Raw genomic sequence first — 20,118 nt, 5'->3', positions numbered from 1 at the left:
AAATAGTAGCTACTACCACAGTGTTTTGAGAACATTTCTAGTAAATGAATTCGACCAGAAAGTTTATTCAAATGTAGTTCATGATAAAAGCACGCTCTGGTGAACACATAGTCGATCTTAAATGCTTAGGCCTGTTTCAAACGTCGTACTTCCTATGTCCCGAACGTATAAAAAACAATAAAAAGTCAGCCAAAGATGTGTCTATCTGTTGTGGTGAAATTTGATTGCGTTCACCACATGACATGAGAAGCACAACGTTTAAAACAGGCTTTGCTGACTATGTCTCTGATATTTCAACCATATTTTTTTGTATCAAGGTTACAAAACATCCAAAGTTCTACCTAAGTAATTCCTATGATGGTCAAACGGCTGAGATATTTGCAGTTCACTATATTCAGTCAGGACATCGTGACGTAAATAAAACATTTTTGGCAGGTTTTACTTTACATTTTAAGGTCTACATATTAACACGATCCAATTTTGTCGGATCCAATTCTGTTCAGACCTGTAAGTCTGTAAGATACAGTTTGCTATTAAAAAAGAAGTACGCTCGTAACTGATTTGCTTCGCATGTTCTAGACTCTAGAACATTCAATTGGATCGTGTGAACGGATTTTTATATCACTTCAATGTCAAACAAACTTTTTCGGTGGCTTGAGGTGGATTCGTGCATCAGGTACAGCTTCTGTCATGTTCTGCGCATCTGGTTCTTGCATGTACACTCTCATTCTCTCATATATATTAATTATTACTCCAATATGCACGTGCTTGTCCATATTAATTAAGTGCCATGGCGACGGTAAACAAAAAAGATAAAATGACAACAAACTAATTCCAACGAAGCGTGCAAACTTCTTGACCAAGTAGAAAGCATATTTTTTCGTGTGTTTGCAGAGAAATGGCTAAAGGAAGAAAGTTTGCGCCCTCGACTAAGACTGGCAAACATTGGGTAAGTTCGTAGGAATTTTTGCTTCGAGAATTTGTGACATCAATTGATGTCTGAATATGGACTATAGTCTTTGCTCTTAATGAAATATAATGATCTGTGTTTACACTTAATATAAGCCGTGTTCACACAGCAAACTAAGGCCGGGCTTGTTGTATAGACCCAGGTTTGAACTACATTTTCATTGACGTACAGTGTAAATTCATTACGGCGAGTGCTTGCGCAGGAGACCAGGATTGCCTGTTCTGATTTAGGCCTAGCCTACATGGTCGATGCCTTTCTCCTGCAGAGATCAAGTTCGAAAACAGGATATATAGGCCCGTAGGCTCGTAGCGTAAACACGGCTATGTAGTCGAATCAATCGAGTAGTTTGCTGGCTTAAGAGTGACAATGTCATAAACTGATTCGTCAAGCCTTTCTGCCTTGTTATATATAATGCATAACGGCTAAAGCGCTCTTTATTCGTATACTGATCATGCATGTACTGACTGTCCCGAGAAATAGAATTTCAAGATTACCACAGACAGACCGACCGACCGACCGTCTAGACGAGCTGGTACGGCCACTGAGAAAGGCTCGTCAGTCCAAACGTCTGTTCGTCTTTTCGGGTTATTCGCCTTTTTACAATAGTTCATAGATTATACATGGACGTATATCGTCAAAGGAATTGCACTTTCCACTTGTCCACTATGAATGATCTTGTCTCTATTGTAAACTAAGCCATCAACAGACTTGCCGGCATGCATCTCCCAAATAAACATCGTAAAAAGTTAAAAAGATTTTTTGTCTAAGGCCGGGTTCAGAGTGCCCGGCACTGATGCCCCTTCGCTTTTTCTGGCGCCTAAGTTGTTGCATATGACGCTTCCAAATGAATTTTAAGAACGGGCATTACCTTCAGAGGTAGTACTGATTGATGAGACAAAAAACTATACTGCAGCACCTCTATATAGGAGGTCCGTTTTCGGTATACTTTCGACCTTATAAAATATTTACCGGTATATTCGACCTTCACTATTTATACCTTTCCATAAACTAGTTACCCGATCGAGTGTACTATACAACCAGGGGAGGATCCAGCATTTTGACTGACTGATGTGACATAATTCATAACACTATGCGCATGCTGCATCACCTCTTGGCCCAGAGCCTTAGAGTGGTCTATCATTAGTCCGTTATCACATTCCGGTATATTCGACCTTTACAACTTTTTAATGTGTCAGTCTGTTTATACCTAGGCCTTTCCAAAGATTAGTTAATCTGCCCGAGTGTACTCATACAACGGTATCTCAACCAAGCAGTTTAGCAGAAAACTAGTCTTCTTATTTACTGTCCATTTCGTATAATTTTCAGTTGTGAAGTTTTGACTGATGCGTTTTCATCAGCCAGTCACATCAGAAAATCATAAAACAGCGTGGTTATCCATATCAAAATATTTGACATCATAACCAAAGCATGGTACTCATGGTTATATTGTTTAATGTTCGTATATCATCACCAAATATGCTTGTAACTTTACATAGGACAAGCATTTGACCATTAAAACAGCGTGGTTATCCATATCAAAATATTTGACATCATAACCAAAGCATGGTTATATTGTTTAATGCGGCGCTTAAAGAGTTCCGGTAAAAGTGTTGGAATTGTTCACTATATGACAATTGGGGACATGATTACCATTGAGCTCGGTTACACCATCATGAGACAGGTGTGTGCCAATGAATGAAGTTATTCAGTTCTTCACCCCCCTGGCCCGTACGTCTATGCAACCGAAATGTCTCTGACTCTCTGCGTTTTAAAAGGGGTAAAGGTACCGTATAATTTTTTGTTTAAACTGATGAATCATTCCTACGGGCTTGTATTGCTTTTAGTTTTGCGTAAGACCGTGGGCGGAAAAGTTGGATAAACCTCGATCCAACACTTTACCATCTGTTTCCCAGCCAAAAGGATTGCCATCCACAGCTAGCGAGGTCAGTCGGAGAATATTCTATAATTATATTGTATAGGAATGTTCGTACTTGTTGGCGTTGAGTGGACTGCTCTTTAGGCTTTATCGCGACAGATTGTGGCCACGACAAACCGCAAAGCATCTATGGACTGTTTGGAAGGACAAATGATTTCAGACTTACATTTTTTGTCCTTCCAAACAGTCCATAGATGCTTTGCGGTTTGCGATTAGACCCAGTACCTTGCTCAATTGGGAGATGGCTCATTAACATGCACCGACTTCTGTAATCTTGGTATCATTCCTTTAGATTTGCCGAGGTGGATTTCCTTTTTCAAGACACGACAACCGCAATGCATTTCAAAGTCATGGAATCAGTTTTTTTGAAAATGTACGTATTTCTGTACCTAGTGATACCACGGGTTCTTAGAAAGCACTCGTATTCGAATTTTCTGCCTGCCTTGCATCTTTTATATTAGCGCGATATCCTTAATAGCGTCCTAATACGAAATTTTACTTGGCGGCAAAGGGAGGAAGTCTGGGAGAATAACCATGTATCCCCCTAGGTCAAATAACTTGAACTTCCTTAATCACGGTCCACCCTCTTCAATTTACAATATAGTAGTCAGTGGCGTAACCAGCGTCGATAATATATGGATATGGGATAGCTGTGGGATAAATTATGGGATGATGAGTTTTAAATTTCAATAATGCGTTGCGGAACCATTTAAGCCGTGTTTACACGAAGGGGCTGACATTTACCTGACATTTACCCGTACCTGAGAAGTACCTAACCAAGTTTTACAGGGTGTGTTTACACCAGTTACCTAACGGGACTTATATACATACACGCAACATAAAGTACTCCGAGGAGAATATTAAAATAAGCTTGCAGTTCTTTGTTTGTTTATTTCGTACAAGCTACAAAGCCTCGTAAAAGATTACGACGTATATAATAGTGATATTACTGGGATTACTGGCAAACAACGATTTCATGCAAAATTAAAAAATATATGATATAATTTATCGGCAAGTTCCGAAATTCGCCATGTAGCTAATTTATCAACTCTGAATTTCCCCCTAATTATTGCAAAATCGCGCTGAAATTCCAAGACAGCTAAATGCTGACATCAAAGACTCGAATTTACGTTTGTTGTCATGGAAATTAGCTTCGATCACATTTAGGTCAATGAAAATGTGTTTACACCGCCAGACTGACCTGAGACTTACCTAGGACTTACCTAATACCATGTTTTCAGGCCACCTCTAATGCTTGGCCTGAAATCATGGTCTTAGGTCGGTCCTAGGTCGGTCTTAGGTCAGTCCTAGTGCGTTTACACTACAGGACTAACTGCTTAAGTTAGGTCTTAGGTCAGGTATAGGTCTCTAGTGTAAACACTGCTATAGAGTCCGACGGTGGGGGAAGGGCGGACACCGAGTGTGTAGGGTGCGTTTGGTCCACATGAATATTTGAGTAGTGGCAACAGCTATGTGCCTACACGCAGGTTGTAGTATGTTATGGCACAGTCCCGGGGAATGAGTTTGATCCGGCTCAGGGCCCCCACCGAAAACTCACGGAAAGTTATAGAGGTCAGTGTGAGATAACGCTATGACGTCATAAAGGTAGCGGTCCTGAAGTATTTTTACGTAATTTGATATTCTGCGTTAATTTCGCCACAAATGACTGTGGAAATTTAAAGCCCCGAATGGCCCGAAAATGGCACTTTTACCGAACACAGCAAAGCTTTTTCAAGTGAAATATTTCACCGGAAGGTATGATCATTATTTTCTTTATAAATAAAAGCTTCCCGGGGTCCAAACAGATGCGCATTTATTGCTAAATTTAAAGGTCGTGCCCTCGTGGTAGTGTTATGCAAATACAGTTTGTTACACATGTTTTAAATGGTATTTAAATTCCCACATTCTTAATATTACAACCAAGAAATGAGCTTTGTTTCATATCCTCAAAGTCTCAAACAATTGGGGTTAACGAAGCATAAAGCATGCTTTAATAATATGGAAATATATTGAGAGAACTGAATAATAATATTCAATATTTTGCCTCAGGGATGGAGCCCCCCAGCTGTTCCATTGAAAATATTGTATTTGTTCCCAGGATAACCTCTGATTCCCTTTATTGTGGACTGTCTTTTGAGTTGGAATTCCTCTCCGGTTGTGCTTAACTTTATGGAAAGCGGTGCTTTGGGCTTTGCTCTATTTTTTTGTTAAATTTTGTACCGGTACCTATCCCGAATTGTTTGATGATTGATCAAGAATTGCTATTGGGAAGTCACTAAATTATACACATAAGCTCTTTTGATTATTTCAGACTCTAATTCACTGTACTATTTCTAGAGAATGTGGGCTAACGACTAATTGCCATATGTATGATTATTTTAAGATGAAATTCTTCTCCTGTTGTACTTTATTACTCTTTCTGTGCCTTACAATGGTATATTGTAATAGTTTTCTCATTGATCAAGTGAGATAACACTTGAGAATGCCCCACTGGTGTAGTGAAGCATCTATTATGAAAGGAATAGGCTCATCTAATATGTGACAAACATTGGCTTCTGAGTGCTTCTGTGTGTGTTTGCCTTGTGGTGACAGCTGTGGAATGAGTTGGGTCATCCTGTCGGAAAGTTGATGTCCCAAAAATCCAAGTATAGTTTGTGCTCCATTTTGCTTACAGTGCTATCCTACCATACAATGGTACATTTATTAATGTTAAATATATATTTGAGAACTCTTATCACATTTTGTACTGCGGTTATCTATATTTCTTACAATCATCTGGGAGTTAAGGTGCAATGAAGATGGTTTAGCCACTGCCTACAATCAATGCTTCAAGTTGTAATGCCTATTACTGCAAATACCACACTGGCTCTTGCTTATATTCAGATGTTTTACACTAAAGTAAATTGGACTGAGTCTTAATCCTTCTTCGATAGCACTCAGGTGTATGCAATGTTTTTCAACAAATGTGAGCGACTTTATTGTTGAACAGTATCTGCAGCCATGAATGGATGCATCTTTGACACTAATAGCGACTGGCTTTATTATGGCTTTGATCATCAAATGACACATTCAGATTTTGAAAATATCAGATACCGCCATACCTGTACATCATGGTATCAACCCACCTGAAACGTATATTAACTATGCTTGAAATGTGAAGTCCTTGAAGTTAAAGTCTACTGTCTTGGATGGTTCTTGTTTTAAATCTTAAAGCTTGATGCTTTACGGTCATAGACATGCATAAGCGTTCGATGTCCGATGTCTAGATAGCTACTTCATCAACATGGTCTTGTCAAATATTCTTTCAAAACAGTCTGTTTTGACAAGGCTGACAAGGTGTTAATTTTCGCACTTGAGGTTTTGCAGTGGGAAAGTGTACGGCCGAAGTGAACAATATAATCGACGTTTCGTAGAATGCTGGGTCACACTCATACGGAACAGCCAGAAAATGAGGATCTGGTACAACTAAAGGTGTGAACTGTGAACTGTCAGCGTATCTATAGTCCTTACTTAGCAACAATTAAAGTTCGACTGCATCGATCCATCGGAGAAGACCATTAACAGCCTTAAAGGCTCTAGCTAATGCCTTTCTCGTTTTTTTTACGATATAAATATCTATTAGGTATATAAATTTTACCATCAAATTTTCTTTAAAAACAGTCTGTTTTGACGAGGCTGACAAGGTGTTAATTTTGGCACTCAGAGGTGTTGAGGTTGGAAAATGTATGGCGGTAGTGTTCATGCAGTTCGACTGCACCTCGCAATGAACGATATAATCGAAGAATGCTTCGTAGAATGCTGAGTTACAGAACAGCCGAAAACTAAGATTTTGTACAACTAAACGTGATCTGTCAGCGTATAGAGTCCTGAGCAACATAGTCGATGTTGAATTATATCGATCCATGGGTGAAGACCATACTGGCATACAAGCGTTGAAGGCTCTTTCTGATGCCATTCTTGTCGCTTCAAGATATATATCGATTAAGTTTTAGTGTCCTCAGTAACTCTGTTCATGGCTCCGGGGTTATCAGATCCATACACTTGATCATCTTGTTGAAGAAGACTTGGATCCATCCATACACAACGATCTCGAACATCTCGTTAACGCTCGCATAACCGAAGAAAACAACCTCAAAAGAACTTTCTCAACTTGTCCTGGGCAGGCCATACGTCGAGGCAAACCTTTCCCGAGGTGGAAAAGTTTAAAAATTTGGAACGCTTCACGAATTTGCGTGTCATCCTTGCGCAGGGGCCATGCTAATCTTCTCTGTATCGTTCCAATTTTAGTATATGTGCTGCCGAAGCGAGCACGTCTTACACTCTTTTTGCTCGGTATTTATCAACGTGGTACCCACGGATCCTTAGAGTCGTGGGTCGAGTGTTTCCTATGCAAATTAGGCTCCCCCGATGAATTCTAAACCCGTATTTAACCCCTGAATTTCCTAAGCACGATCACCACAAATCTGACCATTTTTACTTTGAAAAGTTGGTTAGGGGTATCCCTAGTCGATTGAAGTGGTAGGAATGATAGATTTTATCAGAAAGAAGGTGATTTTTCCATCTTTCTGTTCAGAAGTTTCTGCGCCTGCTCAGTGCGTCGTTTTGTAAAGCATCCAAGTGCATAATGTATGCATCGTTACGCTGACAACGCGTGCGAAGGCTCAGAGGTACGTATCGGGAACGTTTGGTCAGCCGTTCGTGATGATATCGGATTTCCCAGACCCCCAACCAAGGACGATTGTATGGAAGTCTCGACTACATTTCGAGGTAGTCCTTATCGTTGTTAACTCCGAAATGCACGTTTCTATCGACCACTCGCTAAGCGTAGATACACTGAGTTACCTATCTTTTTATACAACCAGCCCAGAAAGTTAGTTTCGACCTGGTTTTTGCGATCAATGATTTGTTTAGCGACCGGTAGGCCGGCGATCGGTTTCACCTTCGAGCAAGTTGAAAATTGACAAATCATGGTACTGCCATGCATTAGTAGTCTTCAAAAATGAAGGAAAGCGATCCATAAGCTTCTTTGAAGCCAGCTCAGCTATGTGGGAACACTGTCTTGGATGTGGATTTCGTGAGGCAGTTTGCTTTACCCAGTTTGATTTGGTATAGTCAAGAGTTCGTGTTAGACAGTTTTATACTGTGAGACTACCAGACTACCGAAAGTATTCTATACGATAGCCTGTAGTTACTAACATTTACAATACAGTTTTGCTGCTTGAGGATTCGCAATGCCGACACTGCAGGGTTGGGTATAAGTATAACTTGCTGTTCAAACTCGTTAGAAGCTGTTTGGCTGTGAAGCTTTGATATTTGCGAACAGAATTTTCCCCAGGACTACAACAGAGCTACTAATTACGGAATGGAATAAAATTTATTCTTTTTGATAAACTAAAAGAATTATTGATTTATGTCATGGATACACACGATTAAGTGATATTGACTCTGAGGTAATTTAAGGGTTTGACAGGTTCCTTCTTGCATCGAACTTCGGGGGTTAATTATAGTTAATATATAACTAGGCGGATCGATAGCCTGTGAGATCGCGGAACTTGCTCGTCTTGGGAAAGACGTGGTGAATGTAGTGTCGAAGACGTGTTTGCAAATTTGCATCACAATATGGGCAATGGTTAATGTGGGCTGATTTTGTCTCATCCAGTATTGTGCAACCGGGAACCCTTACTTGGCATCATTTCAACAGTCCTATATATACACATTGTGAAACGTGACTTGACTGGATGCGGAAAAGCCAGGGTGGGAATTCTACATGCAGACAATATATTGTTTATATATCGGAAGACCGTTTTTGCCGATTTTCTGTGTAGCCTTTTGACCCCATCCATTGTTTTGGATTCTGAGTTTGCAAAGCTAGCAATTATCGCACACGGATGTGTTCCCATAACACACCCAAGTGGATACGCATTCGCTTCCTAATCTGTGAATGTGAAACTTTGCTGAATAAGTTACTATGCAAGAACTTTCTTTTTAAACATTTCCTAAACCTGTGTTCAAGATTTTCTCCCTTCATGAGCTAAATCAAGCCTTCTCGTTGAGATGTGGGATACCGTTTATTTGTTCTGCTATACCCACATCAGCATCGCAAAGACATTTGATTGATAGTTAAGCTAATTTTGATAATTTCTATATATATAAGCTCGTTTTTGTAAATAATTTACAGGACTTAAAACGTAAGCTTATTCATGTTAAGACATTCTGACTTCGAATTCAATAAAAAAGGCGTAATCCAGTTGTAGTTTTCAGATCAGCAGCGGCTGTAGAAGTAGTAATTGTAGGAATGTTTTGAATGGATACAGATATAAAGATATAGGCCTACTTTCGGACTATTTGTCATGGGTAAAAATGACTTGCCCGCGACAATTGCGACCAAATGGAACCAGGTTTTTCTCTCCTTCGCTTCTCGTACCCAGTCCCTCGTTGTCGACAATAACTCTGAGAGATTCTTACGTGTGTACATGCAGAGCATTTTGACTCAAGCTAAGTCGCATTTCTCATCTCCTGCACAGGTTTCCGGGAAGAAAATGCTACCAGCCTTGAAATACAAGTGTTCCGGAGACGGCTTGCTGCCTTCGCTGATGACGGAGACGCCAAGATCTTGCTACACTGCCTCGTACGGTAAACCAAGACCAAAAACGCCTCTAAAACATGTTAGATACCCGCACGAACACACGGTTAGATCCAGCGACGCTCAAAGACGATATGATCCAAAAAAGTCGACTATTTTGACCTCGTTCGGGGCCCCTTACACAACCCCATTGCACGTTCTTGCTATCACACAGGAACCCTTCCTTAGAGCAAACACCTGGGTCTATTCACACAAGCCCAAAGTATACAATAGATTATTGGGACCCTGATTCTTGAAACTGAAATAAAATTTTGTATTACTCAGACTCTTACTTAGAATGATAATAGTAAAAAACATTTCAAGATCTAACCGCACCAAGACACCGACCATTCTTGCGATTTTACTGCGATTTTATATGTGCGAGTTACCGCTTTTGATAGATGTGAAGGTGTGGACTACTTAACGATGTTCGGAAAAGAGAACTTGAACATCCGAACGTTTATAACTATTCACTCGCTTGCATCTATCACAAGGAGAAAATTGCACCCAAAACCGTTTCAAAACGTCGAACTTTCGTGTGCCGAATCGAATACAAATGAACTTAAAGTTTAATATAACATTAGTCATTAGGTTCGCCCGAACCCAGTGCCCGAACCGCGTTTGATTTCCCAGCCTTTCAGATACCAGTGATTTACTATCGGTCAAATGAAGTAACATAAAAAAACTATAGTAATCCAGTCATGTTCTTCAGTCATCAGTTTCACACACTTTCAATGTATATACAATATTAAATTGGTTTTAAATTCAATACTAAACTACACAATATTACTAATATTAGTGACGTTTGATCAAGCGTTCAGCTGGCCTATACTTAAAATTATCTACCATATGCACGATACTTGATAAAAAAATCTTAAAATTTTATTACACTGTTATATTCAAGCTAGCGTATATATGTCGTATGCCTGACTCCTCAATACGTGTACCCGCTCATGGGTTCAACTTTTAGTTGAATCGAGCAGACTTTTATTAGGAGACGAAACATGCAAAATAGCAAAGCCGTGACTTCTGCATGAGGTATTTATCTTATATATTTCACGATTGGAGAATAAGTTTTCTAAAAGTACTATGCTGTTCTTTCCTAAAATCCTCAATTCCCTATCTCCATTTCTTTTCAAGGATTTAATTGTATGATGTATAAAGTCTAAAGCCACTAAAATTAAAACAGGTTGCATGTGATATATACAACCTATGCCTATGGTAATTTCCGTAAACAGTCCTTTAGTTCGTATGACCCCAAGTAATTTTCGAAAATTGAATTACTTCTGACTCGATCAAGGTAAAAATCATTTTATATCATACAATTATGAAATTTTAAAACAAGTACTCGCGCATTTCCGAATGCTTCACTAGGAAACAACTAAAATATACCTGCCAGCTCAGTGATATAAATTGCATTAAAATATATATAATAACTGCATTAATTTTACCTAATTGTCTGTTTCGGTCTGGCTCGCACGAGTGAACTGGGGAGAGACATAAATAACTGGTTATATGAAAAAAAACTTGGAAAATAACCTCGGAGTTCTACAACAAAGGCTGGCAAAATTTGAGTATAATTCAACCAGCTTTTAATGTACTGTATTTCACAGCACGATGTTTACTACCAATTTAAATCATCGATAGACGGATAAGCCAAAAACATACATTTCGTGCCAGATCGAGAAAACTGGTTACAAATGATCATAAATCTGCCGCGTTAATAATATTTTGACTGTAGTGCGTGTATAAATAATGTTATGTGTTTAATAAATATTTTTCCTGAGTTTTGAGGTGCATGATACCACGCACTTTATTATATGTATATTCAATGATATCTGTTCGTAATACACTCGTGCGAACCAGCCGTTTCACCTCAAGCGCCTATTGCATGAAGTGTAAAATAATGTCGGACAGAGCTTCCTTAACTAGCGAGAAATCTGGTCGCTTAACTGGTTCGAACTCCCAGCACGCACGCATCAGGCTGTACACGCTCTCTGGACAATGCAGAGGACACGTCAACCTGTCTTCTTGCTCCAAATACTGAATAACCTGCTGGCCCTGCAAGCCGTCGTAGGGTTTCCCGCCATAGGTGAGCGCTTCCCACAGAGTGATTCCGTACGACCAGACGTCGCTCTTCGTTGTAAACTTGTAGTAGTAAATGCATTCCGGCGCGTACCACTTCAGAGGCCATCTTCCAGCGGCCTCCGCTTTGTAGTAATCGTTTCCGACGCCCATCGCGCGGGACATCCCGAAGTCGCTGATTTTCACGAAGTTCACGTCGACCACGAGCACGTTTCGAGCAGCTAAATCCCGATGGACGAAATGCTTGCTGTCGAGGTACTCCATGCCTTCGGATACCTGAAGCATCATGACGAGAATCTGTCGAATGGTCACCTCTTTGTGTTTGCGAAGGAACTTGTGGAGTGGACCATTGATGGCCAATTCCATCACCAACATCATGGTGGCTTGATGAATCATGCCGATCATTCGAACGATATACGGATGATCCAGCTTCAACATGATACGCGCCTCGTGTTCGATCTCCGTCTTCTGAGCGGCCGCATCCGTCTTGAGCTGCTTGACGGCGACCTCAATCTTTTTTCCATTCGAAAGCGTATAGACTCCTTTCAGGACGGACCCGAAGTTTCCTTGCCCGAGTTTGTTCTGCAGTGCCAGCCTGTTAGAGTCGAGCGCCTTGATATCTTTGAACGCGTTGAGGTACACGGGCGACTTCTTGATGGCAACCGTATCGTAGATGGTCTCGGTGCGAGGGGCGGATTCCCCGGCAGCACCCGGGGGAACGGGGAGCGGGGCCTTCTTGTTGAACTGTGTTATAGGAGAGGGTTTTAAGAGCTTGCAAACGAGCCCATCGGAACGGTTAAGGTAGTATTCAACACACTCCATCAGATTCAAGAATTTCGGCCCGGATGGAATCGACAACCTTCCGCTGCTGTCAGCACTCAGGAGGTAATGGTAGACCATGTTTTCGTGACAGAGTCCGATCGCGTAAGTCCCCTGGGCTTTCTCCCGTTCTCGCACTAAAAACATTCCGTTCTTGCAGCCGGATTTCTTCAGCCGCGATTCCGCCTCTTCGCGCGAGATGACGCCATGAAACCAGGATTGCTTTGCGTGGAGTAACATGCCCAACATCTTCTCGAACGGAATGTGATTCTTACCAAGCGACCGTCGATCTTGGATCCCGAGTTGACTCAAGGCCGCCTCCTGGACGGCCGCAACTTCGCTGTAATTCACGTTTGTGAACACCTTGGGTTCCACGCCTGGCGGTCGGTTGCAGGGTTTGGTAAGGTTGGTGAGAAGGCCACCCTGGTTGGCACGATGGTAGTCGATAAGCTCCGTAGGACTCGAAAAACGAGGACCATCTTCGATGCCGTACTTTCCGTCCGAGTGATGCTGGATGTGATAGTGGATCACACCGCGTCCGTGGCACAAGGAAAGCGCAAAACTTTGCGATTCTGTCGGACGTTTTCGTAACAGAAATTTACCGTTCTCCCGTCCACCCCGTTGAAGATATCCTTCGGCTTCTTCACGTGATATTCTGCCGTAAAAGTATGGCTGTTGTACTGGGTCGTCCATGTTTTCACACAAGTTTCAATGAGCTTCTTCGTCTACATTCATAACAAGGAAATTCATGAAGTTTGTTACCACACAATCACTTATTTTTAGAGTACTTGGCAATCATTCAGGGCACGCCTGTAGTATTGCATTATGGCATGCTGACACAGAGGTGGATCCAGCACTAGTGCACTAATTTGCATGACACAAGCAAACTGCTAAAAATAACCATTTTGTTTTGTGATGCAAATTAGTGCACAAGTGCTGGACCACCCCTGTATTAACACTACATTAATGGAACAGAAGGCCCAATTTTTCCATTCAAAGGCTTATTAATGTATGTTAATGAAAATCTGCTTTAAAGCCAGGCTTGGGCAAGTAGTGTAAACATAGCTTAGGTTACTGTCTAGTGACAGGCAGTTTAATTTGTCAGTGAAACAGTATTCGGAAATTGGTATCTGGCTCATAGTGAGTGTCTTTGTTTGGTACTTTCATGAACAAATTGACAGACTTGACTTTGTTTAAAAATTTTAGCAGGTTTGCCCAAACATGCAACCCTCCGAATTATAAATTGAGACAGATTAGAATATTTTTTTAAGGTAATGCCTCTTGTTGCTGTCTACATGCCCAGATGCATCTACCTGAGTGGTCAAGTATACTGAACTTTTCACTCTAACATCACCTGACATACCCATCTTAGAATACACTCATTGGACATTAGGATTACTAAATTTGCTCCAAGCCCATTGTCTTATGTTGTTGAAAAGACAGTTCATAACCACCAATTTTCACAAAAGTTATTGTTATTAAGAAGACAAATCAAGAATACAATATCATTTTCAATGTTGTTTACTTCAAGTATCTGCCTGGCTTTAATATTACACATTTGGTTGGAATGTTGTAACAGATTACAACCATGTTCACCACCGAAAAACAAATGTTCTTTACGCAATATGGCATAGAAGCACATGGGGACAGGGAAGGCATTGTTTCATCTTGTTAATGTTGGGGGGTAGGTTTCCTGGATGTGTATGTTCATAATCCCTGCAATCATATGATATCTAGGACGTTCCCAGGTATAGAGCTTTTTTGGACAATTGCCTCAAATGATAGCTCATATAGTTGTCATGGTGGGAAATAAATGAGTAGAAATAAATATGATATATTGATGTAGTCTGTAGCAAGCATACCATATTAAGTTCAGCTCATCATAGCTTCTAGTCGCACATTGGTTAAACAATATAAATAATTAGATATTTGCGTTTCCTTCAGCAGGGGGGAAAACATTTATTATTTTATTACGAAAGTAACACGCAATTTTATGGTCCAAATCGTAATTACTTGGGATCCTTTAGCGTACAAACTCTGGGCTGTTCCCCGTTCTCCGACTGTAAATAATCCCAGGCCTGTCGCCGGCGAAACAAATTACCCACAAGACGCATACGTTCACGTTTCAAATAAAAAGTGAAATAGATTCTAATTTCATCCGGTACATTTTGATTTAACTTTAAAAAATAAACTAAGTTAAATGCAACTCTCGCTCAATGTCAGTATTGAATATCTTTAAAATCTAGCGTGGACCATGTATTGTCCAGCGTGTCGGTATTCATTAAAAAAGCCGATCGATAAAGTCAACAATCTAAAAACACATACCTTTGGGAATTTAAAGCATACCAAAGAATACGCAGCAGCGATAGTCACTATTAATTACCCTGTTAGTTTCTTTCTAACATTTACCGAACGTCATTATATTTTGTAACTATTTGGCTCAATATTTTTGTAAATAGACAAAAAATATCATATCATTCATATGTGCACTTCCTTGATCGTATTTTTTTCTCTTGACCGCGCAATGTGGAGACTGGGTCGAGATACCGTAATGAGTAATGCATCAGTCAATTCCAGCTGCGACCATCCCCCCCCCGGGACACCCCCCGGGCATTGGTAAATTTTTATTTTTTCGCTGCAAATGCCCGGGGGTAGGGCAAAAAAGAAGGAACAATGCCCCACCCATGGGACGAAAAAGCAAAACAAATGCGCAAAATGCCCTACCCCCGGGCCAAAAAAAATATTAAATTTCAAAGAACGTACTATATTAATTACAACTTATAAAGGACAAGCTTATTAATTACAACTTATGAAGGAACATTTTTAATATGCAGATATATTTATAAATATTGGAAAAACAAGACAGCCTACCTTTAAATACATTCACCAGCTTATCCAAGCCTTCATTCTTCAACCAAGATTCAACATAGTCCTCGTCTTTTCCAACGAAGCCGTCCATTTTGGAACGCGACAAAGGAAACTCGTTGATCATAGTCTTTTCTCCGTGAGCGACAAATGCCCGGGGGTCATAACCCGTGTTGACAAATGCCCGGCCCCCGGGAGAAAATGCAGCTGCAAATGCCCGACCGTGGGGACAAAAAAGTGTGCAAATGCCCCACAGTGTCCCGGGGGGGGGATGGTCGCAGCTGGAATTGACTGATGCATAAGCAAAATTTCCAAATTTCACTCCAAATATTCGAATAATTTCCGTATATAGTGCAAGCGAATACCGAATAAGGATTACCAAACGCGATTTTAACAAATTTGACTTTCGTACGAAATGATAGAGCGTTTCGATTTTTAAAAAAATTAGATATATTATCATCCATTTAGATAAATTCCTGCAATTATATAACAACGGCAACTTGTGAAATTATATAATAATACGGAAAAAGATCGTGTAGTGTCGTATTTGTAGTACTGTAGTAATTTTACTCTGAATGGAAGATTAAATAGATAAATTGATACTTTCAATAAACTTATGTTTATCCAGTTAATATAAATATCAGTAAAATTATAATTTATGACGTCATAAAGAAGGGATTGAGATTAGGAACCTGGGAACAAGAAAGAAAAAATAGAAAATTTACCAAAATTTAGAAGTTTGATAGAAGATGGTGTTGGAATCAACCGTGATTTGGTAGGTTTTTGACATCTTGTTGACGTTTTTGGCCATTTTATGTGGTTCCGTAATATCTAACCTTTTTCCAAACTCGTTTTCCAGCGTAGACAACAGCGAGTACATGAGAAATGGCGATTTTTTGCCGACGAGGATTCAAGCACAACAAGATGCTGTGAACTTAGTTTGTCGCTCAAAAGCTCGACAGAATCCGGAGAATAATGTAGGATTAATGACTCTGGCAAGGTAGTAATTATTCTCAGAAGACAGTATCGTCCGTAATTTTAATATAAAGTTTGTACAATGGCAAATAGCCCCATGCATAAATACATCTGTAACCTGTTGTATTAACTTAGTGATGTCTTCTCCCCCCGGTTTGTCAAATATGGATCACTAGTGACTAGATGGCTGCATGGCCCAGGCTGAGTTAATCAATAGACTCAATACTGTACCATATTACACTTCAGCCTGCATCTGAAGCACCATTTATACTACACTGAATTGGTCCTGCATAACTAATAAACTAAATAACACATGTACCAAACATATCTTTGCTCAGCCTTTTAATATGTAGCTAGCCTGAGCATGGATAGAAATTTCTATAATTTTAACCCACATCTAGACTTTCTTTGTACTTTTCCTTGCGGTGAAAGCTATTCTACTTTGGGCTCTTTTCATGTTAGAACCTAGAAGACAATCTGTTTTGCTTTTAAATTTTATAGTCTTGAGGTGTTGGTAACATTGACAACTGATGTAGGCAAAGTTCTCTCAACGTTGCACAGTGTTAAACCAAAGGGTGCCATCAATATTGTCACAGGCATTAGGGTTGCACATGTGAGTACAAAATCTCATTCACATAGTGGTTGCTTTTCTGGGGATCTTTGATTTCCTAAAACCATTCATAACCTTTCTGCACATTTGTAGCTTGCATTGAAGCATCGGCAAAGTAAGAATCACAGAATGAGAATTATAGCATTTGTTGGAAGTCCTTTAGCTAATGATGAAAAGGAGGTAATTCATTTACATTGTATTTGAAGTTTCATCATATGAAAGCGACATTGCCAGCACAAAATATAAATACCATAAGTGAGAAATTTGAAGCATCAAGCAAACAAGAGGAAAAAGGGGGACTGTTTTTTATACTTAAAGCTGTAATCCACCATAAACATGGAGTGACCAAGTTTGGAAAAAAATGTAGTAGGATAGATTGAGTTAACCCTTGCACACAAATGTGAAGCCTATAAAGTCCCTAATAACTTTGTTCCAGACTGGAAAGTTTGCAAATTGAATGCACAATGTAAATCACATGTCACACTGCCAAAATTTTCTCAAAAGGATAATATTTTTGTTTAGGATAATAAAAATGTGTTTATTAGCATATTGAACTTGCATATTTATTTCATTGTGTTATTAAATGTTTTAGCTTGTTAGATTAGCAAAGAAATTGAAAAAAGAAAAGGTTAATGTTGACATAGTCAACTTTGGAGAAGAGGTAATTAGATTATTACTTATAATTAGATTAGATTATTAATTAGATTATATTCACTTTCAAATTGTCTTTAATAGCTTATTTATAAGAGCAGCAGTCTTTAAACCCAAAGATTCAATAATAATATGAATAAATACAGGAATTCCCTGTCATATATGCATAATAAAAAGAATTTCGTTTTAGACCAAGCAGCAAGTTTGTTTACATTTTCATTAACCCAATCAGAATGCATAAATTTTGACTACTTTCAGTAAAGGGTACATGATTTACCATTTTACATGAAGTATTAAAATTTTAGGCATTCTGATTGGCTTAGCTTGAAAAACGTAAGCAGTTATGCTGATTATCTCAAAACAAAATTCCTCCTTGTTTATGTGCGTACAATATAAACAACCACAATTTAATGATGAACAATATTTGATAAGAAATGAATGTGAGAATTGAGCAAGTGAAAGATGGTTGTTGCTCTTTTGTAGGAGACGAACACAGCAAGTTTAACAACTTTTATAAACACTGTAAATGGTAAAGATGGTACATCTAGTCATCTTGTGACAGTACCTCCTGGCCCAATTCTGGCTGATGCTCTCATTTCATCTGCCATCATTGTTGGGGAGGAGGGTGCCCCGCCTTCTTCTGGAGGTGATGGCCTCTTTGATCCTTCAAATGATCCTGAATTAGCCTTGGTAAGCTTCGTTGTTTTAGAGGAAGTTGTCCGAGTATTGGGTAGTAGAAAAAATGGAATTTGGAATGTAGAAGTATTTTTTTACAGGCCATTCGGGTTTCCCTGGAGGAACAGCGTCAACGCCAGGAGGAGGAGAACAAGAATACAGATGCAGAAGGCACGGCACCATCTGAAGAGATACCAGACAGTGAGGAAGCTTTGTTACAACAAGCTTTGAGAATGTCTGGGGCTGTCTCAGACACTTCTGTTGGTTCGACACCATTTCCAGATGACGTCAGGTACTGTAGGACATGACAGAAACCCTCAACGTTTCTCTTGGAGGATCACTGGATCCCAAATTATATTTATATTAGACCTTCTTTAAATTATGTAATTCATGTGCTCTTGCCGCAAGCTCATATTTTAGCTAACCAGCGCTAAAAAGGCTTTTTACAAATTTTACATGCAGCATCTTCGTTCATTTTCCTCTAGCATGATGTCTGAGGCAGACCAGATCGCATACGCAATCAAAATGTCCCTTCAAGGAGACGAGACGGGAAGTGAAGCGGAAACACTAAACATGGACTCCTCAAGAGAGACCACACCCATGGAGACCGACCCCACACGTACAAGCATGGTGAGGCTTTGAGAAAGTCCTAAGGGGGAGGGGCTAGGGGTGGCTGCTAATCACCCTTTGTGTCTGAAATCATGCAATAATTGACCGTATATTATTCAACACTGATGTCACAAACAGTTCATGTATTGAATTCCTGCAAGTCTTATTTGTGTCTGGCGTATTTACTTATAGGATGCAGACATTCAGGATTTCAGCGAAGAAATGGCAGATCCTGATTTTCTTCACTCTGTGTTGGGCTCACTTCCCAATGTTGATCCGGATAGCGAGGCTGTGAAGGCAGCCATTGGACAGGCGACGCAACAGAGAGGTAATGGTTGAATATTTGATCGTGCCACTAATATATATATATATTACTCTAAAGTTTTTCTTCTTTCTCTTGGGGTAACTGTGGCTCACTCGGCACAGCAAACCCTAGTACCGCTATCGCAATAATATAGAACTGCCCAGTGATTTAAAGTAACCCTATCGGTTTTTTCTCCATTAGATTCCAAGAAAAAAGACGATTCAACGGACAAGGAGGGTGAAGACAAATAAACCGACTCACGCAAAAATACATAGTTTATTATTAAATCGCTCGTCAGTAATTCATGACAGAAATACTAAAGCTCGACCATCATGTGCCTATGTCAAGATAGACGTTTATGCATGTGTGTTCAGTTTGTGTTTGGTAGTCAAAACCACCTCCACGTGGTCCGTGGTGAATGCATTGTGTTTACAAGTTCTGTATTGTATTAAAACTGTGATCAAGTCCTAGAACTGCATCGTCTGACAGTTTTGACAAACTTCTGTTCGTTAATGGCGAATGTTGGTTGATGCAGTTTTAAAATCATCAGCGTGCAACTATCTCGGCTTGGCAATTTACCGCGCGAAAACACTGATCACACGTTGATTGACCCAGTGTCCTGGCTTTTGCCCTTTTCTGATCCCTATAATCACTGGAATACGATTTAGGTGACCTTATACGCCGGCTAGGGTAACTACAAAATACCATCCAATCGTTGTTTATCTTGACTGGCAAAAGAGAAGCATTTGTCTATTTCCACGGCGAAACCTTTTTTTTCAGCTTCCCCGTGGGATACTTGATTATACTTGAATCAAGTATATTTACCAACACACATTTTAGCCATTTTAATTGCATTTAATACGATGAAGCTTAGGTTGTGCTCTGAAGAGCAGTTTGGATTAATTTTCGGATCTTCTAAGAACTTTTTGTTTACTTTGAGATTAGTTCATAGAAATTCAGACAGCGTCAATTTCCTTACAAGACTTCTCGTTTTTGA

The 20,118-nt window shown here is 39.8% G+C and overlaps 3 protein-coding genes and 1 non-coding gene across 4 annotated transcripts; 2 read left to right on the top strand and 2 right to left on the bottom strand.

The window, feature by feature from the left end:
• The first annotated feature begins 824 nt into the window (after nucleotides 1-824).
• On the top strand, nucleotides 825-9,814 carry LOC114515802. The gene is made up of 4 exons (XM_028535111.1): nucleotides 825-949; nucleotides 2,815-2,913; nucleotides 3,199-3,279; nucleotides 9,431-9,814. Exons 1-4 carry the CDS (start codon nucleotides 899-901, stop codon nucleotides 9,776-9,778), a joined length of 579 nt encoding a protein of 192 aa, XP_028390912.1. The 5' UTR covers nucleotides 825-898; the 3' UTR covers nucleotides 9,779-9,814.
• LOC114516393 lies at nucleotides 7,111-7,217 on the bottom strand. Its single transcript, XR_003686292.1, has one exon. It is a non-coding gene; the product is annotated as a U6 spliceosomal RNA (small nuclear RNA).
• A 328-nt stretch (nucleotides 9,815-10,142) lies between the features above and the next one.
• Nucleotides 10,143-14,985, bottom strand: LOC114515801 (tyrosine-protein kinase SYK-like). Its single transcript, XM_028535110.1, has 2 exons — nucleotides 14,758-14,985; nucleotides 10,143-13,157 (listed from the first exon to the last, which is right to left on the bottom strand). The coding sequence occupies exon 2, from the start codon at nucleotides 13,123-13,125 to the stop codon at nucleotides 11,413-11,415; it is 1,713 nt and encodes a 570-aa protein (XP_028390911.1). The 5' UTR covers nucleotides 13,126-13,157; nucleotides 14,758-14,985; the 3' UTR covers nucleotides 10,143-11,412.
• A 624-nt stretch (nucleotides 14,986-15,609) lies between these two features.
• LOC114515939 (26S proteasome non-ATPase regulatory subunit 4-like) lies at nucleotides 15,610-19,454 on the top strand. The gene is made up of 10 exons (XM_028535259.1): nucleotides 15,610-16,072; nucleotides 16,157-16,297; nucleotides 16,774-16,885; nucleotides 16,976-17,062; nucleotides 17,475-17,543; nucleotides 18,017-18,223; nucleotides 18,310-18,500; nucleotides 18,694-18,838; nucleotides 19,010-19,145; nucleotides 19,323-19,454. The coding sequence occupies exons 1-10, from the start codon at nucleotides 16,047-16,049 to the stop codon at nucleotides 19,370-19,372; spliced, it is 1,164 nt and encodes a 387-aa protein (XP_028391060.1). The 5' UTR covers nucleotides 15,610-16,046; the 3' UTR covers nucleotides 19,373-19,454.
• Nucleotides 19,455-20,118: the final 664 nt, after the last annotated feature.

Source organism: Dendronephthya gigantea, unplaced genomic scaffold, assembly GCF_004324835.1.
Source record: "Dendronephthya gigantea isolate DGI-Jeju-01 unplaced genomic scaffold, DenGig_1.0 000005F, whole genome shotgun sequence".
Classification (NCBI taxonomy): domain Eukaryota; kingdom Metazoa; phylum Cnidaria; class Anthozoa; order Malacalcyonacea; family Nephtheidae; genus Dendronephthya; species Dendronephthya gigantea.
This window is presented reverse-complemented; position numbering and strand designations above follow the sequence as displayed.